General features: G+C 48.1%; 1 protein-coding gene across 2 annotated transcripts in view; it reads left to right on the top strand.

Annotated features, from left to right (window-relative positions):
• Positions 1-27,705, top strand: part of IQCC (IQ motif containing C) — a 132,577-nt gene that overhangs the window by 92,504 nt on the left and 12,368 nt on the right. For both annotated transcript variants that reach the window (XM_063957179.1, XM_063957180.1), the window contains exon 5: positions 2,858-2,955. In XM_063957179.1, coding sequence (XP_063813249.1) covers positions 2,858-2,955 — 98 coding nt within the window. The remainder of the gene's footprint in view (positions 1-2,857; positions 2,956-27,705) is intronic.

The raw sequence follows: 27,705 nt of genomic DNA, 5'->3' as shown, positions 1-27,705 counted from the left end.
GCAAAGCAAAAATACACTCCCCCGTGGGCGGCGACTATGCGTTTGCACGGCTGCTAAAAACAACTAGTGTGTGATCTACTCGGAATGACCCCCATAGTTGGGTAGAAATACATTACAATATAGCGGAGTTGCTGATACAATTTGCCAGTCTAAAGGAAATATTGAATACTTTATATAATAACAATTAGTTGCATAAAAGACACGAGGAAGAACTAATGATTGAACAAATCTGCAGTGCTTTTAACAACATTCAATTTCTAATTTTTCAAACCAAAGAAAGATGGGCTGGAGGTGTGGGTGCAGTCCACGTCCTGGAAATAAACTACAGATTTTCTTCTAAGACATGATAGACAAAAACCTAGAGAGCAAACATGGGCATGAGAGTCTGGAATGATTACTCCAGCTGAAGAGGGGTAATGTAAGAAAGATTTTGTATTGTAATATACATCAAGGATCCAGCAACTTTTAAGGTCATCGCATTGCTCCAAGGGAGAAGTGGTAGAATCCTAAAAAATAGGCTATTTGTTCTGTATAAAAAGCCTATTAACATTTGGTTACTTCAGTTAATAAAATGGTTATGCCCAGTTTAACTGACACCTTTTATAAATCAAACTTGGCATGGACTTTAAGATATAAAATACCATTTTATAAATGAAGAAATCTAATAATTTGAGTGTCCCGTAAAAGTCCTTTGTACAAGTGAATAGCTGAACTGCTCTACACAGTTGGGGGCCCTGTCCCACTCCAGGCTCTCTATGGCTAATAGACAGCCGGTGGAGGTCTCGCAAGTGGGAAATGGTGCGCACAGTTGCTGGTGCTGTGGGTGGGGGTTGGGCTCGAGGCCAAGCCCCGCCCCGCCTCGCAGACACAGCCAGCAATGCCTGCACTGAGTTATGTTAGTACATGGAGCCGTCGCCGTCCCCTCTTCAGTCCAACTCCCACTCGCGGCATCAGCTGTGATCTCCATTTCCCACTCTCAGCGCTCGTGACGCCTCTCCCTCCTTGTGGCACCTGTGGGGCTAAGCCCCCCACTTGCAAAAAGAAGTGAGAGATTGCGGGGGAGCAGGTGAGCAGATGAGAGAAATGGGAGGATGGGGGCCACGGATGAAAGATGGGGGTGCAGCTGATAGAGGAGGCGCAGAGGACAGAGTAGAAAGTTGGTGGAAAAAAGGACAGATAGGTGTGAGATGGGTTGATGTGGGGGCAAAGATGGGAAGGCACTTGTCAGTGCTTGGAGCTGGCAATGCCCCTTACAATATCTCCCTGCTGTGGCACCACAAATTTCCCCCCTGAAAGATAAGGTAGACAGGGCAAAAGTGATGAAAGTTGGTTGGTGACCGATGATGGGAACAGACGAAATAGACCCATGGAGGGCATGAGACTGGAGAGACACAGGGGGAGGCATGAGGCTGGAGAAACACGGGCAGGGCAAATGGCTGGAGAGGCAGATGGGACATGAGGTTGTAAAGTACTTTTGGGCTGGAGAGCAACAAAGGGAATGAGACTCTATTGTATCCAGAATTGCTAGTGAACTGTCGAATGACTGATCCAACATATTAGTTTAGTATATCAATGTGAGTGCTAGATCTACAAAGAGTGAGCAGATGTGATCAGACACTTTGGATAAAGGTTCAGTGCTCCTGACACCCTTGTTACCAAAGTGCATTAACCTTTTATTTCATTATATGTTGCCCCTCTCTGATTATACACAAACAGAACCAAGAAAATTGCACTCGGGCTGATAGAAAAGCTCATTCTCTCATAGGAATTGTTTTATTATAGGTTAGTCCAAGTGATCAGTAATTTCAGGGCTTTGCCTCGACCTACTCCCAAATAGAAGAAATGGGATGCAGACAATATACTGGCTGTCGGGATCCCAGCGTTCAAGAGATTAATGCAGGAATCCCGACAGTCGGTGAAATACCGATGCCTGGAATCCCGACACACGCTGGGTATTCCCACTCGGTTGGTGGGTCCATGCCAACATCCGAGTGGTAAATAGAACTATGGCGAGCGAAGCGAACCACTGGGCCCGATGCATGAAGAGCACAGCTAGCACGTGAGGGGACTCGCTGCTGGGATTCCGGCAGACGCGATGCTGCTGTCAGTAAAGTAAAAGTATTATACTGTACATTTAATCCACATTGTTGCCCAATATCTTGTGATCCATTACATAATCATGACAGTGTCATGAGACAGTTATGTAAGAAAACATTGGTAGCAATAAATTTCACGACTTTGATGCCATGAATATATGAAAAGTGTTCCCTTCAAACTTTCTCAGATGTTTAAATCACTTAGCACAGTATTGGAAATGTATCAGCCAAATATCCACTAAGTGAGTTTGATGAAGTGACCGCTGTAATTTGTTCACACTCCCAGTGGGCGGCGGCTTAGCATTTGCACTGCTGCTAAAAGCAGCTAGCGAGCGATCAACTCTGAATGACCACCATAGTGCTGGAATCTATGGTCTTCCCTGGCAGTTAAACACCAGAGGGTGTATTTACCCTGGATTTTCCAGAATGCTGGTTAACTGCACCCTCTTAACATGCGGACATGCAGAACCAAAGTGAATAGGTCTTGGGCTCTCCTTGCAGCAACTTGAAGTCCAGATACTAGAAGACTGAGTGCTCTGATACTGTGACCATAATGGCTACATGTTGCCCAGTGCCCATTTAAAGGAGTTTTATTTTCTCCCTTACAATGTTTCTGTTCATTACCGGTACATAGTTGTAATAAAAATAAGACACTGGTGTAATGAAAATTTTTATACCTTTTTATTGCATCTAATCTGTATACAAATCACATGTAAATGTTTGTTGGAATGTAATTCTGTGCCATTTTATTTACTTTTTAGAATTGTCTTTGAAGAATGTGAATGAGCTTCAAAAGCACAGGAGCCATTTAGCTATGGAGATGCTGTGGGTGCAACAAGCAATTGCCAGCAGGAAGAATGTGAGTCCAGTCTGCAGACCTGCTGCTGCCTTCTGCCTAGAAGCTAGATCCATAGAAACTGGATCTGATAGACTCAGCGCAGTTAGATCCAGTATAAATCTCTCAGCGCTGATGAGTAGGGAGTACAGTTATACATAGGACAATAAAATAAAATGCAAATTAAGATCTACATTACACCTTTTTCTCTATCGTCCTAAGTGGATGCTGGGGTTCCTGAAAGGACCATGGGGAATAGCGGCTCCGCAGGAGACAGGGCACAAAAGTAAAGCTTTTACAGGTCAGGTGGTGTGTACTGGCTCCTCCCCCTATGACCCTCCTCCAGACTCCAGTTAGATTTTTGTGCCCGGCCGAGAAGGGTGCAATTCTAGGTGGCTCTCATAAAGAGCTGCTTAGAGAGTTTAGCTTAGGTTTTTTATTTTACAGTGATTCCTGCTGGCAACAGGATCACTGCAACGAGGGACAGAGGGGAGAAGAAGTGAACTCACCTGCGTGCAGGATGGATTGGCTTCTTGGCTACTGGACATGAAGCTCCAGAGGGACGATCACAGGTACAGCCTGGATGGTCACCGGAGCCACGCCGCCGGCCCCCTCACAGATGCTGAAGCAAGAAGAGGTCCAGAATCGGCGGCTGAAGACTCCTGCAGTCTTCTTAAGGTAGCGCACAGCACTGCAGCTGTGCGCCATTTTCCTCTCAGCACACTTCACACGGCAGTCACTGAGGGTGCAGGGCGCTGGGAGGGGGGCGCCCTGGGAGGCAAATGAAAACCTTTAAAAAGGCTAAAAATACCTCACATATAGCCCCAGAGGCTATATGGAGATATTTACCCCTGCCTAAATGTACTAAATAGCGGGAGACGAGCCCGCCGAAAAAGGGGCGGGGCCTATCTCCTCAGCACACGGCGCCATTTTCTGTCACAGCTCCGCTGGTCAGGAAGGCTCCCAGGTCTCTCCCCTGCACTGCACTACAGAAACAGGGTATAACAGAGAGGGGGGGCAAAATAAATGGCAATATATTAATATAAAAGCAGCTATAAGGGAGCACTTAATCATAAGGCTATCCCTGTCATATATAGCGCTTTTTGGTGTGTGCTGGCAGACTCTCCCTCTGTCTCCCCAAAGGGCTAGTGGGTCCTGTCTTCGTATAGAGCATTCCCTGTGTGTCTGCTGTGTGTCGGTACGTGTGTGTCGACATGTATGAGGACGTTATTGGTGTGGAGGCGGAGCAATTGCCAAATATGAGGATGTCACCTCCTAGGGGGTCGACACCAGAATGGATGCCTTTATTTGTGGAATTACGGGATAGCGTCAACTCGCTTAAGCAGTCGTTTGCCGACATGAGGCGGCCGGACACTCAATTAGTGCCTGTCCAGGCGCCTCAAACACCGTCAGGGGCTGTAAAACGCCCCTTGCCTCAGTCGGTCGACACAGACCCAGACACAGGCACTGATTCCGGTGGGGAAGGTGACGAATCAACCGTATTTTCCAGTAGGGCCACACGTTATATGATTTTGGCAATAAAGGAGATGTTACATTTAGCTGATACTACAGGTACCACTAAACAGGGTATTATGTGGGGTGTGAAAAAACTACCAGTAGTTTTTACCGAATCAGAAGAATTAAATGACGTGTGTGATGAAGCGTGGGGTGCCCCGATAAAAAACTGCTAATTTCAAAGAAGTTATTGGCTTTATACCCTTTCCCGCCAGAGGTTAGGGAGCGCTGGGAAACACCTCCTAGGGTGGACAAAGCGCTAACACGCTTATCAAAACAAGTGGCGTTACCCTCTCCTGAGACGGCCGCACTTAAAGATCCATCAGATAGGAGGATGGAAAATATCCAAAAAGGTATATACACACATGCAGGTGTTATACTACGACCAGCTATTGCGACTGCCTGGATGTGCAGTGCTGGGGTAGTTTGGTCAGAGTCCCTGATCGAAAATATTGATACCCTGGACAGGGACAATATTTTACTGTCGTTAGAACAAATAAAGGATGCATTTCTTTATATGCGTGATGCACAGAGAGATATCTGCACACTGGCATCACGGGTAAGTGCTATGTCCATTTCGGCCAGAAGAGCTTTATGGACACGACAGTGGACAGGCGATGCGTAGAGGAGTTATTTGGGGTCGGTCTATCGGATTTGGTGGCCACGGCTACGGCCGGGAAATCCACCTTTCTACCTCAAGTCACTCCCCAACAGAAAAAGGCACCGACTTTTCAACCGCAGCCCTTTCGTTCCTTTAAAAATAAGAGAGCAAAGGGCTATTCATATCTGCCACGAGGCAGAGGACGAGGGAAGAGACAGCAACAGGCAGCTCCTTCCCAGGAACAGAAGCCCTCCCCGGCTTCTACAAAAGCCTCAGCATGACGCTGGGGCTTCGCAAGCGGACTCGGGGGCGGTAGGCGGTCGTCTCAAGAATTACAGCGCGCAGTGGGCTCACTCGCAGGTAAATCCCTGGATCCTGCAGATAATATCTCAGGGGTACAGGTTGAAATTAGAGACAGAGCCACCTCGCCGTTTCCTGAAGTCTGCTTTACCAACGTCCCCCTCAGAAAGGGAGACGGTTTTGGAAGCCATTCACAATGCTGTATTCTCAGCAGGTGATAGTCAAGGTACCTCTTCTACAACAAGGGAAGGGGTATTATTCCACTCTTTTTGTGGTACCGAAGCCGGATGGCTCGGTAAGGCCTATTCTAAATCTGAAGTCCTTGAACCTGTACATAAAGAAGTTCAAGTTCAAGATGGAGTCACTCAGAGCAGTGATAGCGAACCTGGAAGAGGGGGACTTTATGGTATCCTTGGACATCAAGGATGCGTATCTCCACGTTCCAATTTACCCCTCACACCAGGGGTACCTCAGGTTCGTTGTACAAAACTGTCACTATCAGTTTCAGACGCTGCCGTTCGGATTGTCCACGGCACCTCGGGTCTTTACAAAGGTAATGGCCGAGATAATATTTCTTCTTCGAAGAAAAGGCGTATTAATTATCCCATACTTGGACGATCTCCTAATAAGGGCAAGGACCAGAGAACAGCTAGAGATGGGTTTAGCACTATCTCAAGAGGTGCTAAAGCAGCACGGATGGATTCTGAATATTCCAAAATCCCAATTAATGCCGACAACTCGTCTGCTGTTCCTGGGGATGATTCTGGACACAGTTCAGAAAAAGGTTTTTCTTCCCGAAGAAAAAGCCAAGGAGTTATCTGACCTGGTCAGGAACCTCCTAAAACCAGGAAAGGTGTCTGTACATCAATGCACAAGAGTCCTGGGAAAAAATGGTAGCTTCTTACGAAGCAATCCCTTTCGGCAGATTCCATGCAAAGGGATCTGTTGGACAAATGGTCAGGGTCGCATCTTCAGATGCACCTGCGGATAACCCTGTCGCCGAGGACAAGGGTATCCCTTCTGTGGTGGTTGCAGGAGGCTCATCTATTGGAGGGCCGCAGATTCGGCATGCAGGATTGGATCCTGGTGACCACGGATGCCAGCCTGAGAGGCTGGGGAGCAGTCACACAGGGAAGAAATTTCCAAGGAGTGTGGTCGAGCCTGAAAAAGTCTCTTCACATAAGCATTCTGGAACTAAGAGCAATCTACAATGCTCTAAGCCAGGCGGAACCTCTGCTTCAAGGAAGACCGGTGTTGATCCAGTCGGACAACATCACGGCAGTCGCCCATGTAAACAGACAGGGCGGCACAAGAAGCAGGAGGGCAATGGCAGAAGCTGCCAGGATCCTTCGCTGGGCGGAGAATCACGTGATAGCACTGTCAGCAGTATTCATCCCGGGCGTGGACAACTGGGAAGCAGACTTCCTCAGCAGACACGACCTTCACCCGGGAGAGTGGGTACTTCATCCAGAAGTTTTCCACATGCTATTAAACCGTTGGGTAAAACCAATGGTGGACATGATGGCGTCTCGCCTCAACAAAACACTGGACAGGTATTGCGCCAGGTCAAGAGATCCGCAGGCAATAGCTGTGGACGCGCTGGTAACACCTTGGGTGTACCAGTCGGTATATGTGTTTCCTCCTCTGCCTCTCCTACCAAAGGTATTGAGGATTATACGGCAAAGAGGAGTAAGACTAGTGGCTCCGGATTGGCCAAGAAGGACTTGGTACCCGGAACTTCAAGAGATGGTCACGGACGATCCGTGGCCTCTACTTCTGAGAAGGGACCTGCTTCAGCAGGGTCCTTGTCTTTTTCAAGACTTACCGCGGCTGCGTTTGACGGCATGGCGTTTGAATGCCAGATCCTAAAAGGAAAAGGCATTCCAGAAGAAGTCATTCCTACCTTGATAAAGGCAAGGAAGGAAGTCACCGCGAAGCATTATCGCCGTATTTGGCGAAAATATGTTGCGTGGTGCGAGCAGCGGAGTGCTCCGATGGAGGAATTTCAACTGGGTCGTTTTCCTACATTTCCTGCAATCAGGATTGTCTATGGGTCTCAAATTGGGATCTATTAAGGTTCAAATTTCGGCCCTATCAATATTCTTCCAAAAAGAATTGGCCTCAGTCCCTGAGGTCCAGATTTTTATCAAAGGAGTACTGCATATACAGCCTCCTGTGGTGCCTAAGGTGGCACCGTGGGATCTAAATGTAGTTTTAGATTTCCTCAAATCCAATTGGTTTGAACCACTAAAGAATGTGGATTTGAAATATCTCACATGGAAAGTGACTATGTTACTGGCCCTGGCTTCGGCCGGGAGAGTATCTGAACTGGCGGCTTTGTTTTATAAAAGCCCTTATTTAATTTTCCATTCGACATAGGGCAGAGCTGCGGACGCGTCCGCATTTTCTCCCTAAGGTGGTATCAGCGTTTCACCTGAACCAGCCTATTGTAGTGCCTGCGGTTACAGACGACTTGAAGGACTCCAAGTTGTTGGACGTTGTCAGAGCCTTAAAAATATACATTTAAAGGACGGCTGGAGTCAGAAAATCTGACTCGCTGTTTATACTGTATGCACCCAACAAGTTGGGTGCACCTGCTTCTAAGCAGTCGATTGCTCGTTGGATTTGTAACAAAATTCAACTTGTACATTCTGTGGCAGGCCTGCCACAGCCTAAATCTGTTAAGGCCCATTCCGCAAGGAAGGTGGGCTCATCTTGGGCGGCTGCCCGAGGGGTCTCGACATTACAACTCTGCCGAGCAGCTACGTGGTCAGGGGAGAACACGTTTGTAAATTTTTACAAATTTGATACCCTGGAAAAGGAGGACCTGGAGTTCTCTCATTCGGTGCTGCAGAGTCATCCGCACTCTCCCGCCCGTTTGGGAGCTTTGGTATAATCCCCATGGTCCTTTCAGGAACCCCAGCATCCACTTAGGACGATAGAGAAAATAAGAATTTACTTACCGATAATTCTATTTCTCGGAGTCCGTAGTGGATGCTGGGCGCCCATCCCAAGTGCGGATTATCTGCAATACTTGTACATAGTTATTGTTAACTAATTCGGGTTATTGTTTAGGAAGCCATCTTTCAGAGGCTCCTCTGTTATCATACTGTTAACTGGGTTTAGATCACAAGTTGTACGGTGTGATTGGTGTGGCTGGTATGAGTCTTACCCGGGATTCAAAATCCTCCCTTATTGTGTACGCTCGTCCGGGCACAGTACCTAACTGGAGTCTGGAGGAGGGTCATAGGGGGAGGAGCCAGTACACACCACCTGACCTGTAAAAGCTTTACTTTTGTGCCCTGTCTCCTGCGGAGCCGCTATTCCCCATGGTCCTTTCAGGAACCCCAGCATCCACTACGGACTCCGAGAAATAGAATTATCGGTAAGTAAATTCTTATTTTTATTTTTTCTTCTAATTTGATATTCTGTATGTCCTTTGGGACGGGTGGTCTTCAGGTTGCCGGCGGCCAGCCTCCCGGTGACCACCATACCGGCGCCAGAATCCCGACCGCCGGCATACCGACATCTTTTCTCCCTCTTGGGGGTCCACGACCCCCCTGGAGGGAGAATATGTACCCGCAGAGTGGTGAGCGCAGTGAGCCCGCAAGGGGCTCATTTGCGCTCACCCAGCTGTCGGTATGCCGACCGCCGGCAAACCATACTACACCCCTTTGGGACAAGAGTAATAGTGACTATCTTAATTACGTGTGTCATATTTCTGTGCTTTAAAGTGCTTATCAAAGTGATTGTAGAAAATGTTAAATGCATCCAATTTTAAAATTCTAGAGATTGGGTGGGATTTCCTTAGAATTCATATCCTTTTACAGAGCGGAAAGTGGCTGTGTGCCTAACCAAAAACATCGAGAATGCCTTCCTAACCGAATCTTCTCCTCCCTGTAGCTCTTATGTATTCACATCCTGCAAGATGGAATTTAGTTTATTTCACTAACGTGCTTAGGGGGGTATCCAGTTAGAAGAAAATATATTCAGGAGTGAAAAACTGAAGTTTTTGCAGTTTGTATCCTGATTTTTCGCTGACTTTTTTGTTTTGTTTTTTCAAGCTATCCTATTCGTATGCCCGTAAAAAAAAAAAAAAAAAGAAGAAAATACAATACTACTTTGGGTTCCATAGGCTCCGCAGGGGAGTCAATGGGGTGTAGGTGGTGGTAAAGGACTGGGCACCAAACAGTTAAGATTTCCCTCCCCTAAACCCCGCCTCCATGCTCGGGCAGATTTATTTCAATTTGGTGCCAGCAAGAGCCAAATCACCGTTTTAAACAGTGGGGCTGCTTCTATGCAGCCCCAGGCTTTTATTTTATGGTTTATTTTATTTTCAGTTTGACATCTGAGTAGCAGCGCTAGGCTGTCCAATGGATGCCAGCACTGCTGTTCCATCACTCCCCGCTGGTGCCAAAACTCCGGCTGCAGGCCAGGTACTTCCTGCGGGGCAAGGGGAGTGGAGGCTAGCGCTGCTCATTCTGGGGACCCCAGGCCTGCGAGCAGACACCGGGGGCTAGGTAAGGCAGCTTCTTATCAGTCCTGCTGGTGTGGACACTGGTGCACCAGGACTCCACTAAACCACCGGTGTCTTCACTGCCACAGCAATCATTAATGGGGCCAGATGGGTATCGCCAGCATCAGTATATTCTTGGAGCTTTTGTCACCAGGCATATACTGTATATGTGTCCTCATATATCTTTGCTGCAGTCGCACCAAACAGACACTCTTGGCACGTCAGGTTGCGCAAGATTCTTTTAGCGCTTGGCATATTTTTTTGCTGAAAATGCATCTTATTCGCAATGAAATGTGACTAGGATGCACGGAGAGACTGCTGATTATTTTGATATGACATTTGTATATTTGTGTGTGTCTGAGTCTCTGAATCTTGTGCATGAATTGCTATAATGTAGGGGAGGCCAGCACTCTGCCTGTGGTCCCTCCCCCATCTCAGGGCACCATTCCATGCGGTCTTCCCGCTGCTGAGCTGCTCCTCCTCTGCCCTCCTCCCCCTCAGCGACCCAGGGCAGCTATCTTCAGCGCAGCTACAGGTCTCCGGAAACACTGGGTTCAGTCTCCCTGTATACCTCTCCAAGGAGCCAGTTATACAGCGCTAATATCCTACTTATTCGCAATGAAATGTGACTAGGATGCACTGAGAGACTGTGCTGATTATTTTGATATGACACTTGTATATCTGTGTACGTCTGAGTCTCTGAATCTTGTACATGAATTGCTGTAATGTAGCAGTGTGACACCCTAAAGTAGGTATCACTTAAGTCAACAATTTACAGGTAAGTATTAGGAAGTCTAACCCTCTGTTTTAATGTGTTACTTTATCTTTTCTGGTGTTCCTCACCTGAACCTAGTGTCTGTAGCTTCTAACAGGCATAAGTTTCACCAGCAACTCGCAATATAGTTCAGGATATATGGCACACAGACATTAATTACACAATTTCTCTATATGAATTTTTTATTCTACTGAAACACTGCTATAAATTTTTCTCAGCTGTAGAAATTTGAGATTATCTCATATCATGGCAATTTAGATTAACCTCAATGCGTATGCTTGTCACATACCATTTTCATGCAAAGAACAATAAAGAACAAGAAACAATATCCACATTTGACAATCCTTACACACTAATATAAAGTTTTAAGCAATCACCTGAAAATACTCTTATACAGGTTGAGTCTCCCTTATCCAAAATGCTTGGGACCAGAGGTACTTTGGATATGGGATTTTTCTGTATTTTGGAATAATTGCATACCATAGTGAGATAATAAGAATTTACTTACCGATAATTCTATTTCTCGGAGTCCGTAGTGGATGCTGGGGTTCCTGAAAGGACCATGGGGAATAGCGGCTCCGCAGGAGACAGGGCACAAAAAGTAAAGCTTTTCCAGATCAGGTGGTGTGCACTGGCTCCTCCCCCTATGACCCTCCTCCAGACTCCAGTTAGGTACTGTGCCCGGACGAGCGTACACAATAAGGGAGGATTTTGAATCCCGGGTAAGACTCATACCAGCCACACCAATCACACCGTACAACTTGTGATCTAAACCCAGTTAACAGTATGATAACAGAGGAGCCTCTGAAAGATGGCTCCCTAAACAATAACCCGAATTAGTTAACAATAACTATGTACAAGTATTGCAGATAATCCGCACTTGGGATGGGCGCCCAGCATCCACTACGGACTCCGAGAAATAGAATTATCGGTAAGTAAATTCTTATTTTCTCTATCGTCCTAGTGGATGCTGGGGTTCCTGAAAGGACCATGGGGATTATACCAAAGCTCCCAAACGGGCGGGAGAGTGCGGATGACTCTGCAGCACCGAATGAGAGAACTCCAGGTCCTCTTTTGCCAGGGTATCAAATTTGTAGAATTTTACAAACGTGTTCTCCCCTGACCACGTAGCTGCTCGGCAGAGTTGTAATGCCGAGACCCCTCGGGCAGCCGCCCAAGATGAGCCCACCTTCCTTGTGGAATGGGCCTTAACAGATTTAGGCTGTGGCAGGCCTGCCACAGAATGTGCAAGTTGAATTGTGTTACAAATCCAACGAGCAATCGACTGCTTAGAAGCAGGCGCACCCAACTTGTTGGGTGCATACAGTATAAACAGCGAGTCAGATTTTCTGACTCCAGCCGTCCTTGAAATGTATATTTTTAAAGCTCTGACAACGTCCAACAACTTGGAGTCCTCCAAGTCGCTTGTAGCCGCAGGCACTACAATAGGCTGGTTCAGGTGAAACGCTGATACCACCTTAGGGAGAAAATGCGGACGCGTCCGCAGCTCTGCCCTATCTGAATGGAAAATTAAATAAGGGCTTTTATAAGATAAAGCCGCCAGTTCAGATACTCTCCTGGCGGAAGCCAGGGCCAGTAACATAGTCACTTTCCATGTGAGATATTTCAAATCCACATTTTTTAGTGGTTCAAACCAATGGGATTTGAGGAAATCTAAAACTACATTTAGATCCCACGGTGCCACCGGAGGCACCACAGGAGGCTGTATATGCAGTACTCCTTTGACAAAAGTCTGGACCTCAGGGACTGAGGCCAATTCTTTTTGGAAGAATATTGACAGGGCCGAAATTTGAACCTTAATAGATCCCAATTTGAGACCCATAGACAATCCTGATTGCAGGAAATGTAGGAAACGACCCAGTTGAAATTCCTCCGTCGGAGCACTCCGATCCTCGCACCACGCAACATATTTCCGCCAAATGCGGTGATAATGCTTCGCGGTGACTTCCTTTCTTGCCTTAATCAAGGTAGGAATGACTTCTTCTGGAATGCCTTTTCCTTTTAGGATCTGGCGTTCAACCGCCATGCCGTCAAACGCAGCCGCGGTAAGTCTTGAAAGAGGCAGGGACCCTGTTGAAGCAGGTCCCTTCTCAGAGGTAGAGGCCACGGATCGTCCGTGACCATCTCTTGAAGTTCCGGGTACCAAGACCTTCTTGGCCAATCCGGAGCCACTAGTATCGTTCTTACTCCGCTTTGCCGTATGATTCTCAATACCTTTGGTATGAGAGGCAGAGGAGGAAACACATACACCGACTGGTACACCCAAGGTGTTACCAGCGCGTCCACAGCTATTGCCTGCGGATCTTTTGACCTGGCGCAATACCTGTCCAGTTTTTTGTTGAGGCGAGACGCCATCATGTCCACCATTGGTCTTTCCCAACGGTTTATTAGCATGTGGAAAACTTCTGGATGAAGTCCCCACTCTCCCGGGTGAAGATCGTGTCTGCTGAGGAAGTCTGCTTCCCAGTTGTCCACGCCCGGGATGAACACTGCTGACAGTGCTATCACGTGATTCTCCGCCCAGCGAAGGATCCTGGCAGCTTCTGCCATTGCACTCCTGCTTCTTGTGCCGCCCTGTCTGTTTACATGGGCGACTGCCGTGATGTTGTCCGACTGGATCAACACCGGTCTTCCTTGAAGCAGAGGTTCCGCCTGGCTTAGAGCATTGTAGATTGCTCTTAGTTCCAGAATGTTTATGTGAAGAGACTTTTCCAGGCTCGACCTCCAATAGATGAGCCCTCTGCAACCACCACAGAAGAGATACCCTTGTCCTTGGAGACAGGGTTATCCGCAGGTGCATCTGAAGATGCGACCCTGACCATTTGTCCAACAGATCCCTTTGGAAAATTCTTGCATGGAATCTGCCGAATGGAATTGCTTCGTAAGAAGCCACCATTTTTCCCAGGACTCTTGTGCATTGATGCACAGACACCTTTCCTGGTTTTAGGAGGTTCCTGACCAGGTCGGATAACTCCTTGGCTTTTTCCTCGGGAAGAAAAACCTTTTTCTGAACCGTGTCCAGAATCATCCCTAGGAACAGCAGACGAGTTGTCGGCATTAATTGGGATTTTGGAATATTCAGAATCCATCCGTGCTGCTTTAGCACCTCTTGAGATAGTGCTCATCCCATCTCTAGCTGTTCTCTGGACCTTGCCCTTATTAGGAGATCGTCCAAGTATGGGATAATTAATACGCCTTTTCTTCGAAGAAGAATCATCATCTCGGCCATTACCTTTGTAAAGACCCGAGGTGCCGTGGACAAACCAAACGGCAGCGTCTGAAACTGATAGTGACAGTTTTGTACAACGAACCTGAGGTACCCCTGGTGTGAGGGGTAAATTGGAACGTGGAGATACGCATCCTTGATGTCCAAGGATACCATAAAGTCCCCTTCTTCCAGGTTCGCTATCACTGCTCTGAGTGACTCCATCTTGAACTTGAACTTCTTTATGTACAGGTTCAAGGACTTCAGATTTAGAATAGGCCTTACCGAGCCATCCGGCTTCGGTACCACAAATAGAGTGGAATAATACCCCTTCCCTTGTTGTAGAAGAGGTACCTTGACTATCACCTGCTGAGAGTACAGCTTGTGAATGGCTTCCAAAACCGTCTCCCTTTCGGAGGGGGACGTTGGTAAAGCAGACTTCAGGAAACGGCGAGGTGGATCTGTCTCTAATTCCAACCTGTACCCCTGAGATATTATCTGCAGGATCCAGGGATCTACCTGCGAGTGAGCCCACTGCGCGCTGTAATTTTTGAGACGGCCGCCCACCGTCCCCGAGTCCGCTTGAGAAGCCCCAGCGTCATGCTGAGGCTTTTGTAGAAGCCGGGGAGGGCTTCTGTTCCTGGGAAGGAGCTGCCTGTTGCTGTCTCTTCCCTCGACCTCTGCCTCGTGGCAGATATGAATGCCCTTTGCTCTCTTATTTTTAAAGGAACGAAAGGGCTGCGGTTGAAAAGTCGGTGCCTTTTTCTGTTGGGGAGTGACTTGAGGTAGAAAGGTGGATTTCCCGGCTGTAGCCGTGGCCACCAAATCTGATAGACCGACTCCAAATAACTCCTCCCCTTTATACGGCAAAACTTCCATATGCCGTTTTGAATCCGCATCGCCTGTCCACTGTCGCGTCCATAAAGCTCTTCTGGCCGAAATGGACATAGCACTTACCCGTGATGCCAGTGTGCAGATATCCCTCTGTGCATCACGCATATAAAGAAATGCATCCTTTATTTGTTCTAACGACAGTAAAATATTGTCCCTGTCCAGGGTATCAATATTTTCAATCAGGGACTCTGACCAAACTACCCCAGCACTGCACATCCAGGCAGTCGCTATAGCTGGTCGTAGTATAACACCTGCATGTGTGTATATACTTTTTTGGATATTTTCCATCCTCCTATCTGATGGATCTTTAAGTGCGGCCGTCTCAGGAGAGGGTAACGCCACTTGTTTAGATAAGCGTGTTAGCGCCTTGTCCACCCTAGGAGGTGTTTCCCAGCGCTCCCTAACCTCTGGCGGGAAAGGGTATAATGCCAATAATTTCTTTGAAATTATCAGCTTTTTATCAGGGGCAACCCACGCTTCATCACACACGTCATTTAATTCTTCTGATTCAGGAAAAACTATAGGTAGTTTTTTCACACCCCACATAATACCCTGTTTAGTGGTACCTGTAGTATCAGCTAAATGTAACGCCTCCTTCATTGCCAAAATCATATAACGTGTGGCCCTACTGGAAAATACGGTTGATTCGTCACCGTCACCACTGGAATCAGTGCCTGTGTCTGGGTCTGTGTCGACCGACTGAGGCAAAGGGCGTTTCACAGCCCCTGACGGTGTTTGAGGCGCCTGGACAGGCACTAATTGATTGTCCGGCCGCCTCATGTCGTCAAACGACTGCTTAAGCGAGTTGACGCTATCCCGTAATTCCACAAATAAAGGCATCCATTCTGGTGTCGACCCCCTAGGAGGTGACATCCCCATATTTGGCAATTGCTCCGCCTCCACACCAATATCGTCCTCATACATGTCGACACACACGTACCGACACACAGCAGACACACAGGGAATGCTCTACACGAAGACAGGACCCACTAGCCCTTTGGGGAGACAGAGGGAGAGTCTGCCAGCACACACCAAAAAAGCGCTATATATGACAGGGATAGCCTTATAATAAGTGCTCCCTTATAGCTGCTTTATATATATCAAAATATTGCCATTAAATTTGCCCCCCCTCTCTGTTTTACCCTGTTTCTGTAGTGCAGTGCAGGGGAGAGACCTGGGAGCCGTCCTGACCAGCGGAGCTGTGAGAGGAAATGGCGCCGTGTGCTGAGGAGATAGGCCCCGCCCCTTTTCCGGCGGGCTCGTCTCCCGCTATTTTGTGAATCCAGGCAGGGGTTAAATATCTCCATATAGCCTCTGGGGGCTATATGTGAGGTATTTTTAGCCTTTTAATAGGTTTTCATTTGCCTCCCAGGGCGCCCCCCCCCAGCGCCCTGCACCCTCAGTGACTGCGTGTGAAGTGTGCTGAGAGGAAAATGGCGCACAGCTGCAGTGCTGTGCGCTACCTTTAGAAGACTGCAGGAGTCTTCAGCCGCCGATTCTGGACCTCTTCTTACTTCAGCATCTGCAAGGGGGCCGGCGGCGCGGCTCCGGTGACCATCCAGGCTGTACCTGTGATCGTCCCTCTGGAGCTGATGTCCAGTAGCCAAGAAGCCAATCCATCCTGCACGCAGGTGAGTTCACTTCTTCTCCCCTCTGTCCCTCGTTGCAGTGATCCTGTTGCCAGCAGGAATCACTGTAAAATAAAAAACCTAAGCTAAACTTTCTCTAAGCAGCTCTTTATGAGAGCCACCTAGAATTGCACCCTTCTCGGCCGGGCACAAAAATCTAACTGGAGTCTGGAGGAGGGTCATAGGGGGAGGAGCCAGTGCACACCACCTGATCTGGAAAAGCTTTACTTTTTGTGCCCTGTCTCCTGCGGAGCCGCTATTCCCCATGGTCCTTTCAGGAACCCCAGCATCCACTAGGACGATAGAGAAATCATGGTGATGGGACCTAAATCTAAGCACAGAATGCATTTATGTTATATATACACCTTATATACACAGCCTGAAGGTCATTTTAGCCAATATTTTTTATAACTTTGTGCATTAAACAAAGTGTGTCTACATTCACACAATTTATTTATGTTTCATATACACCTTATACACACAGCCTGAAGGTCATTTAATACAATATTTTTAATAACTTTGTGTATTAAACAAAGTTTGTGTACATTGAGACATCAAAAAACAAAGGTTTCACTATCTCACTCTCACTCCAAAAAGTCCGTATTTCGGAATATTCCGTATTTCGGAATATATGGATATGGGATACTCAACCTGTAATTGGGGCCTCGTAAAAACCTTTAGTTTTGTAGCTAGCTACATTGAGTATAGTGCACCTTTCTAGGAAAGTTATATCCTGAGAATAGTTAATGTAACAATGGATGGATTACAACAAATGAAGTGTAGCTGGTTCTGTCCAACCAGGCAGTTTTGCAACTTCTAATATGATGCAGCACACTATTTCTAGGCAACTGTGAGTCTATCTTGCTAGTCTGGATGTAATATTAACTGATTGTACTGTAGGTGCTATTTTCTTAAAGGAGGCTCTCTGCGATATCCACATGGCTGTGTCAGGCAATAACTAGGTTTACAACTGTGCCACTTGATCCTGACTCGTCCTTAAACGCAATGTAGGCAGCTAAGGTGTCTCTGTCCCTGTTATGAGCAGTCTCTATCTCTGGAAGGTTTTGCGATGAGTAGTTGGTGAAACAGGGTTACTGACCTGGACTCCAAAAAATAAGATTTTACTTACCGATAAATCTATTTCTCGGAGTCCGTAGTGGATGCTGGGGTTCCTGAAAGGACCATGGGGGAATAGCGGCTCCGCAGGAGACAGGGCACAAAAAGTAAAGCTTTTTCCCGATCAGGTGGTGTGCACTGGCTCCTCCCCCTATGACCCTCCTCCAGACTCCAGTTAGGTACTGTGCCCGGACGAGCGTACACAATAAGGGAGGATTTTGAATCCCGGGTAAGACTCATACCAGCCACACCAATCACACCGTACAACTTGTGATCTAAACCCAGTTAACAGTATGATAACAGCGGAGCCTCTGAAAGATGGCTTCCTTCAACAATAACCCGAATTAGTTAACAATAACTATGTACAATTTATGCAGATAATCCGCACTTGGGATGGGCGCCCAGCATCCACTACGGACTCCGAGAAATAGATTTATCGGTAAGTAAAATCTTATTTTCTCTATCGTCCTAGTGGATGCTGGGGTTCCTGAAAGGACCATGGGGATTATACCAAAGCTCCCAAACGGGCGGGAGAGTGCGGATGACTCTGCAGCACCGAATGAGAGAACTCCAGGTCCTCCTTAGCCAGAGTATCAAATTTGTAAAATTTTACAAACGTGTTCTCCCCTGACCACGTAGCTGCTCGGCAAAGTTGTAATGCCGAGACCCCTCGGGCAGCCGCCCAAGATGAGCCCACCTTCCTTGTGGAGTGGGCCTTTACAGATTTAGGCTGTGGCAGGCCTGCCACAGAATGTGCAAGTTGGATTGTGCTACAGATCCAACGAGCAATCGTCTGCTTAGACGCCGGAGCACCCATCTTGTTGGGTGCATACAATATAAACAACGAGTCAGATTTTCTGACTCCAGCTGTCCTTGCAATATATATTTTTAATGCTCTGACAACGTCCAGTAACTTGGAGTCCTCCAAGTCACTTGTAGCCGCAGGCACTACAATAGGCTGGTTCAGATGAAATGCTGACACCACCTTAGGGAGAAAATGCGGACGAGTCCGCAGTTCTGCCCTGTCCGAATGGAAAATCAGATATGGGCTTTTGTAAGATAAAGCTGCCAATTCTGACACTCTCCTGGCAGAAGCCAGGGCTATAAGCATGGTCACTTTCCATGTGAGATATTTCAAATCCACCTTTTTTAGTGGTTCAAACCAATGAGATTTTAGGAAATCCAAAACCACATTGAGATCCCACGGTGCCACTGGAGGCACCACAGGAGGCTGTATATGCAGCACTCCCTTAACAAAGGTCTGGACTTCAGGGACTGAAGCCAATTCTTTTTGAAAGAAAATCGACAGGGCCGAAATTTGAACCTTAATAGATCCCAATTTGAGACCCATTGACAATCCTGATTGCAGGAAATGTAGGAATCGACCCAGTTGAAATTCCTCCGTCGGAGCACTCCGATCTTCGCACCACGCAACATATTTTCGCCAAATTCGGTGATAATGTTGCACGGTTACTTCCTTCCTTGCTTTAATCAAAGTAGGAATGACTTCTTCCGGCATGCCTTTTTCCTTTAGGATCCGGCGTTCAACCGCCATGCCGTCAAACGCAGCCGCGGTAAGTCTTGAAACAGACAGGGACCCTGCTGAAGCAAGTCCCTCCTTAGAGGTAGAGGCCACGGATCTTCCGTGATCATCTCTTGAAGTTCCGGGTACCAAGTCCTTCTTGGCCAATCCGGAACCACTAGTATCGTTCTTACGCCTCTTTGCCGTATAATTCTCAATACTTTTGTTATGAGAGGCAGAGGAGGAAACACATACACCGACTGGTACACCCAAGGCGTTACCAGCGCGTCCACAGCTATTGCCTGCGGATCTCTTGACCTGGCGCAATACCTGTCCAGTTTTTTGTTGAGGCGAGACGCCATCATGTCCACCATTGGTCTTTCCCAACGGGTTACCAGCATGTGGAAGACTTCTGGATGAAGTCCCCACTCTCCCGGGTGAAGATCGTGTCTGCTGAGGAAGTCTGCTTCCCAGTTGTCCACTCCCGGGATGAACACTGCTGACAGTGCTATCACATGATTCTCTGCCCAGCGAAGAATCCTTGCAGCTTCTGCCATTGCACTCCTGCTTCTTGTGCCGCCCTGTCTGTTCACATGGGCGACTGCCGTGATGTTGTCCGACTGGATCAACACCGGTTTTCCCTGAAGCAGAGGTTCTGCCTGGCTTAGAGCATTGTATATTGCTCTTAGTTCCAGAATGTTTATGTGAAGAGACGTTTCCAGGCTCGTCCATACTCCCTGGAAGTTTCTTCCTTGTGTGACTGCTCCCCAGCCTCTCAGGCTGGCGTCCGTGGTCACCAGGATCCAATCCTGTATGCCGAATCTGCGGCCCTCCAATAGATGAGCACTCTGCAACCACCACAGAAGAGACACCCTTGTCCTTGGAGACAGGGTTATCCGCAGGTGCATCTGAAGATGCGACCCTGACCATTTGTTCAACAGATCCCTTTGGAAAATTCTTGCGTGGAATCTGCCGAATGGAATTGCTTCGTAAGAAGCCACCATTTTTCCCAGGACTCTTGTGCATTGATGTACAGACACCTTTCCTGGTTTTAGGAGGTTCCTGACAAGCTCGGATAACTCCTTGGCTTTTTCCTCCGGGAGAAAAACCTTTTTCTGAACCGTGTCCAGAATCATCCCTAGGAACAGCAGACGAGTTGTCGGCATTAACTGGGATTTTGGAATATTCAGAATCCACCCGTGCTGTTTTAGCACTTCCTGAGACAGTGCTAATCCCATCTCTAGCTGTTCTCTGGACCTCGCCCTTATTAGGAGATCGTCCAAGTATGGGATAATTAATACGCCTTTTCTTCGAAGAAGAATCATCATCTCGGCCATTACCTTTGTAAAGATCCGAGGTGCCGTGGACAATCCGAACGGCAGCGTCTGAAACTGATAGTGACAGTTTTGTACAACGAACCTGAGGTACCCCTGGTGTGAGGGGTAAATTGGAACGTGGAGATACGCATCCTTGATGTCCAAGGATACCATAAAGTCCCCCTCTTCCAGGTTCGCTATCACTGCTCTGAGTGACTCCATTTTGAACTTGAACTTCTTTATGTACAGGTTCAAGGACTTCAGATTTAGAATAGGCCTTACCGAGCCATCCGGCTTCGGTACCACAAAAAGAGTGGAATAATACCCCTTCCCTTGTTGCAGAAGAGGTACCTTGACTATCACCTGCTGAGAGTACAGCTTGTGAATGGCTTCCAACACCGTCTCCCTTTCGGAGGGGGACGTTGGTAAAGCAGACTTCAGGAAACGGCGAGGTGGATCTGTCTCTAATTCCAACCTGTATCCCTGAGATATTATCTGCAGGATCCAGGGATCTACTTGCGAGTGAGCCCACTGCGCGCTGTAATTTTTGAGACGACCCCCCACGGTCCCCGAGTCCGCTTGAGAAGCCCCAGCGTCATGCTGAGGCTTTTGTAGAAGCCGGGGAGGGCTTCTGATCCTGGGAAGGAGCTGCGTGTTGCTGTCTCTTCCCTCGACCTTTGCCTCGTGGCAGATATGAATAGCCCTTTGCTCTCTTATTTTTAAAGGAACGAAAGGGCTGCGGTTGAAAAGTCGGTGCCTTTTTCTGTTGGGGAGTGACTTGAGGTAGAAAGGTGGATTTCCCGGCTGTAGCCGTGGCCACCAAATCTGATAGACCGACTCCAAATAACTCCTCCCCTTTATACGGCAAAACTTCCATATGCCGTTTTGAATCCGCATCGCCTGTCCACTGTCGCGTCCATAAAGCTCTTCTGGCCGAAATGGACATAGCACTTACCCGTGATGCCAGTGTGCATATATCCCTCTGTGCATCACGCATATAAAGAAATGCATCCTTTATTTGTTCTAACGACAGTAAAATATTGTCCCTGTCCAGGGTATCAATATTTTCAATCAGGGATTCTGACCAAACTACCCCCGCACTGCCCATCCAGGCAGTCGCTACAGCTGGTCGTAGTATAACACCTGCATGTGTGTATATACTTTTTTGGATATTTTCCATCCTCCTATCTGATGGATCTTTAAGTGCGGCCGTCTCAGGAGAGGGTAACGCCACTTGTTTAGATAAGCGTGTTAGCGCCTTGTCCACCCTAGGAGGTGTTTCCCAGCGCTCCCTAACCTCTGGCGGGAAAGGGTATAATGCCAATAATTTCTTTGAAATTATCAGCTTTTTATCAGGGGCAACCCACGCTTCATTACACACGTCATTTAGTTCTTCTGATTCAGGAAAAACTATAGGTAGTTTTTTCATACCCCACATAATACCCTGTTTAGTGGTACCTGTAGTATCAGCTAAATGTAACGCCTCCTTCATTGCCAAAATCATATAACGTGTGGCCCTACTGGAAAATACGGTTGATTCGTCACCGTCACCACTGGAGTCATCGCCTGTGTCTGGGTCTGTGTCGACCGACTGAGGCAAAGGGCGTTTCACAGCCCCTGACGGTGTTTGAGTCGCCTGGACAGGCACTAATTGATTGTCCGGCCGTCTCATGTCGTCAAACGACTGCTTTAGCGTGTTGACACTATCCCGTAGTTCCATAAATAAAGGCATCCATTCTGGTGTCGACTCCCTAGGGGGTGACATCCTCATATTTGGCAATTGCTCCGCCTCCACACCAATATCGTCCTCATACATGTCGACACACACGTACCGACACACAGCAGACACACAGGGAATGCTCCTAACGAAGACAGGACCCACTAGCCCTTTGGGGAGACAGAGGGAGAGTTTGCCAGCACACACCAAAAGCGCTATATATATATCAGGGATAGCCTTATAATAAGTGCTCCCTTATAGCTGCTTTGTTATATCAAAATATCGCCATAAATGTGCCCCCCCCTCTCTGTTTTACCCTGTTTCTGTAGTGCAGTGCAGGGGAGAGACTTGGGAGCCGTCCTGACCAGCGGAGCTGTGAGAGGAAATGGCGCCGTGTGCTGAGGAGATAGGCCCCGCCCCTTTTCCGGCGGGCTCGTCTCCCGCTATTTAGAAAAATTAGGCAGGGGTTAAATATCTCCATATAGCCTCTAGGGCTATATGTGAGGTATTTTTAGCCTTTATAGGTACTCATTTGCCTCCCAGGGCGCCCCCCTCCCAGCGCCCTGCACCCTCAGTGACTGCCGTGTGAAGTGTGCTGAGAGGAAAATGGCGCACAGCTGCAGTGCTGTGCGCTACCTTTAGAAGACTGCAGGAGTCTTCAGCCGCCGATTCTGGACCTCTTCTGATTTCAGCATCTGCAAGGGGGCCGGCGGCGTGGCTCCGGTGACCATCCAGGCTGTACCTGTGATCGTCCCTCTGGAGCTTGATGTCCAGTAGCCAAGAAACCAATCCATCCTGCACGCAGGTGAGTTGACTCCTTCTCCCCTCAGTCCCTCGCTGCAGTGATCCTGTTGCCAGCAGGAATCACTGTAAAATAAAAAACCTAGCTAAACTTTCTCTAAGCAGCTCTTTAGGAGAGCCACCTAGATTGCACCCTTCTCGGCCGGGCACAAAAATCTAACTGGAGTCTGGAGGAGGGTCATAGGGGGAGGAGCCAGTGCACACCACCTGATCGGGAAAAAGCTTTACTTTTTGTGCCCTGTCTCCTGCGGAGCCGCTATTCCCCCATGGTCCTTTCAGGAACCCCAGCATCCACTAGGACGATAGAGAAAGGATACTGTACTCAATTGTTACATTTACACTGTCTGACTGAGAGCAGTACATTAGCTGCAGGCCCCTGTGATATTGAGTCCTGAATCCTTTAAGCTGTCTGTGTAACTAAGACAGTATTGTTCCTTACTGCGCTACAAAGATCTGGCTGTGTGCTGAGAAAACTGCAGCACTTGACTGTCCGCTTCTGCGCAGAGGTGCTTACTGCTATTTGATGGCTCTTATCAGTCTCATAAAGGGTGTTGGTACTATAGAAACTGGCTAATTTACTGTATGAAACTGTGATCTCTAGTATACCAGGGTATTTCAGCAGGGAGTTTGTGACAGTCAATTAGATCATTCAGCAATTACTGAGACTGCTACTATGGAGTGTGAGAATGTATAATCTGCAATGGGGCTCCTGGATCTCACTAGAAGTGGCTATTTTGCCTAAGGCCTGACGTAACCACTCCATAGACACTCTCTTTGTCAGCTGCTGGACTCTGATTTATTGAAGATCAGGTAAGGAGTCTCCTTTGGTCACCATGTACACCACCAAATCAGCTCAGCACCTTCTGCTTCTAGGTCTTGTTCCACTCTGCCCATCCTCCTAAAATGGCCGCCGCCCAACTGCCAACAGACTCGGCACACGGCTGTTAACTTTCCAAGCGCATGACAGCTATAGCATAGAAAATGTTCTTAACCCTTTCCTTGCTGAAGTCTCAAAGCATTTAGCCAGGCTGCATTTTGTAGAGGGGGAAAAAGAGCGCAGAAATAAGTTAAATGTCCGTGGCAACTCTGTTGGGGTGTAGCAGCTATTGTCCAATACAAGTTCTTTTCTGCTCCGTATACAGACTCAGTCACACACACATTATGCAACGGTCATATATCAGTTACTCAGCACAGTCTCCTTGTGCGTTCTAGGCCCATTTAATTGTGACGCATTTACAGCAAAAAAGACGCCCGATGTTAGCAGATTTGCACAGGACCTGGCGGCTCACTCACCCCAAGCATCTTGTGTTGCATGGCGTATTGAGGCTAAATGTATGAGGACACATCTGTATCTGGCTTGTCTCCCAATGAGCCCAGTTACCTTTCTTATTGCAGTGTAATACATATTTCTGCTGCGGGGTACACTGGGCTCCACAAGTCTGGACAATGGTGTGTAGAGTAGGATCTTGATCCGAGGCACCAACAGGCTCAAAGCTTTGACTGTTTCCAGAATGCACAGCGCCGCCTCCTCTATCACCCCGCCTCCCAGCACAGGAGGTCAGTTTGTCAGTTGGTGCTGCAGTAAGCAGGCACTTAACAGAGGGGCTGCTCCAAGCAGCCCTGAGAAAAGCTTTTTATGAGGTAAAAAGTGAAGACTTCAAGGACAGCAGCGGTGGTAAATGTCTTGTGACATTCACTGCTGCAGCTCCAGCTCTCCCCAGCGGCGCTGTACACTCCCGAGCTCTGGTTGCCGGGTACCTACAGCGGAGGCTCCGGTTTACTTCACGTTCGGCACACACGGCTGGGGCTCTCCAGGATCGCGTGGCCGCGCTTCGGGAGGTGGTAAGTGGGTCCCGCTCGCGATCCGGTGCGGTCAGTGGCGGTGGACACTGTGGATACAGGCGATCCCACTAGATCACCAGGGCATGGGCGCAGGTCAGGTTTTCTCTTAAAACCGATTTTAATATCGCCCACAGTACCCGGTGGTTTTGCCAGCAAGGGGGATAAGGCTTAGACCTGAAGCCCCTCCCCCAGCACCAGGGCGCCATTTCCAGCAAGTGTTCCCGCCCTGGAGCTGCATCTGTCTTTTCTCACTCCCTGTCAGTGTCTGCGGCGCCATTACTCCTCAGCTCACTGTTCCTGGGACTGCTTGGGCAAATCCTCCTATGTAAAGTCGCCTGGTTGTCAGTGCTGTGACTTTACATGACACTTAAGTATTCTACCTGCCTTTTTAGTCAGGGTTAGTAAGAAAGAGTGCATTTAGTCAGGGGATTATAGTACAATTACCCTGTGATATACATCCAGTTTCTTACTGTGTAGTGTTATATCTATTGACTATATAGCTGTGTAAGCTAGTCCAGTGCAGTATTATTGTCTGTAATAACCCCTGCATTGTACAAACTGTGACTATTTGTGTGTGCATTGATAGCTGAGTGGTGTCCATCTCGTGTCTTTCACACAACTTGCTATCCCTATATTCTATAACCTGAGGGGGCTTGGTGCGTCAGGTGTTATTTAATATAGGATTTTCTCTAACGTCCTAAGTGGATGCTGGGGACTCCGTAAGGACCATGGGGAATAGCGGCTCCGCAGGAGACTGGGCACATCTAAAGAAAGCTTTAGGACTATCTGGTGTGCACTGGCTCCTCCCCCCATGACCCTCCTCCAAGCCTCAGTTAGATCTCTGTGCCCGAACGAGAAGGGTGCACACTAGGGGCTCTCCTGAGCTTCTTAGTGAAAGTTTTAGTTTAGGTTTTTTATTTTCAGTGAGACCTGCTGGCAACAGGCTCACTGCATCGAGGGACTAAGGGGAGAAGAAGCGAACTCACCTGCGTGCAGAGTGGATTGGGCTTCTTAGGCTACTGGACATTAGCTCCAGAGGGACGATCACAGGCCCAGCTTGGATGGGTCCCAGAGCCGCGCCGCCGGCCCCCTTACAGAGCCAGAAGGCAGAAGAGGTCCGGAAAATCGGCGGCAGAAGACGTCCTGTCTTCAACAAGGTAGCGCACAGCACTGCAGCTGTGCGCCATTGCTCTCAGCACACTTCACACTCCGGTCACTGAGGGTGCAGGGCGCTGGGGGGGGCGCCCTGAGACGCAATAATAAACACGTTGGATGGCAAAAAAATGCATCACATATAGCTCCTGGGCTATATGGATGCATTTAACCCCTGCCAAAATACATAAAAAAACGGGTGATAAGGCCGCCGATAAGGGGGCGGAGCCTATCTCCTCAGCACACTGGCGCCATTTTCCCTCACAGCTCCGTTGGAGGGAAGCTCCCTGGCTCTCCCCTGCAGTCACTACACTACAGAAAGGGTTAAAAAAGAGAAGGGGGCACAAATTAGGCGCAGTATTAACTATACAGCAGCTATAAGGGGAAAAACACTTATATAAGGTTATCCCTGTGTATATATATAGCGCTCTGGTGTGTGCTGGCAAACTCTCCCTCTGTCTCCCCAAAGGGCTAGTGGGGTCCTGTCCTCTATCAGAGCATTCCCTGTGTGTGTGCTGTATGTCGGTACTTTTGTGTCGACATGTATGAGGAGAAAAATGAGTGGAGACGGAGCAGATTGCCTGTAATAGTGATGTCACCCCCTAGGGGGTCGACACCTGAGTGGATGAACTGTTGGAAGAAATTACGTGACAGTGTCAGCTCTGTATAAAAGACAGTGGTTGACATGAGACAGCCGGCTACTCAGCTTGTGCCTGTCCAGACGTCTCATAGGCCGTCAGGGGCTCTAAAGCGCCCGTTACCTCAGATGGCAGATATAGACGCCGACACGGATACTGACTCCAGTGTCGACGGTGAAGAGACAAATGTGACTTCCAGTAGGGCCACACGTTACATGATTGAGGCAATGAAAAATGTTTTACACATTTCTGATAATACGAGTACCACCAAAAAGGGGTATTATGTTCGGTGAGGAAAAACTACCTGTAGTTTTCCTGAATCTGAGAAATTAAATGAGGTGTGTGATGATGCGTGGGTTTCCCCCGATAACAACTGATAATTTCTAAAATGTTATTGGCATTATATCCTTTCCCGCCAGAGGTTAGGGTGCGTTGGGAAACACCCCCTAGGGTGGATAAAGCGCTCACACGCTTGTAAGGGTTCTATCCTCTCCTGAGATGGCCGCCCTTAAGGATCCTGCTGATAGAAAGCAGGAGGGTATCCTAAAATGTATTTACACACATACTGGTGTTATACTGCGACCAGCAATCGCCTCAGCCTGGATGTACAGTGCTGGGTTGGCGTGGTCGGATTCCCTGACTGAAAATATTGATACCCTAGATAGGGACAGTATATTTTTGCCTATAGAGCATTTGAAAGATGCATTTCTATATATGCGTGATGCACAGCGGAATATTTGCCGACTGGCATCAAGTCTAAGTGCGTTGTCCATTTCTACCAGTAGAGGGTTATGGACACGTCAGTGGTCAGGTGATGCGTATTCCAAACGGCATTTGGAAGTATTGCCTTATTAAGGGGAGGAGTTATTTGAGGTCGGTCTTTCAGACCTGGTGGCCACGGCAACAGCTGGGAAATCCACGTTTGTACCCCAGGTCGCCTCTCAACATGAGAAGACGCCGTATTATCAGGCGCAGTCTTTTCGTGGATAAGCGGGCAAAAGGTTCCTCATTTCTGCCCCGTGACAGAGGGAGAGGAAAAAGGCTGCAGAAATCAGCCAGTTCCCAGGAACAGAAACCCTCTCCCGCCTCTGCCAAGCCCTCAGTATACGCTGGGGCTTTACAAGCAGAATCAGGCACGGTGGGGGGCCCGTCTCAATGAATTTCAGCGCGCAGTGGGCTCACTCGCAAGTAGACCCCTGGATCCTTCAGGTGATA

Source organism: Pseudophryne corroboree, chromosome 2, assembly GCF_028390025.1.
Source record: "Pseudophryne corroboree isolate aPseCor3 chromosome 2, aPseCor3.hap2, whole genome shotgun sequence".
Taxonomy (NCBI): Eukaryota; Metazoa; Chordata; class Amphibia; order Anura; family Myobatrachidae; genus Pseudophryne; species Pseudophryne corroboree.
The sequence above is the reverse complement of the archived record's forward strand: the minus strand, read 5'-3'. Positions and strand labels throughout refer to the sequence as shown.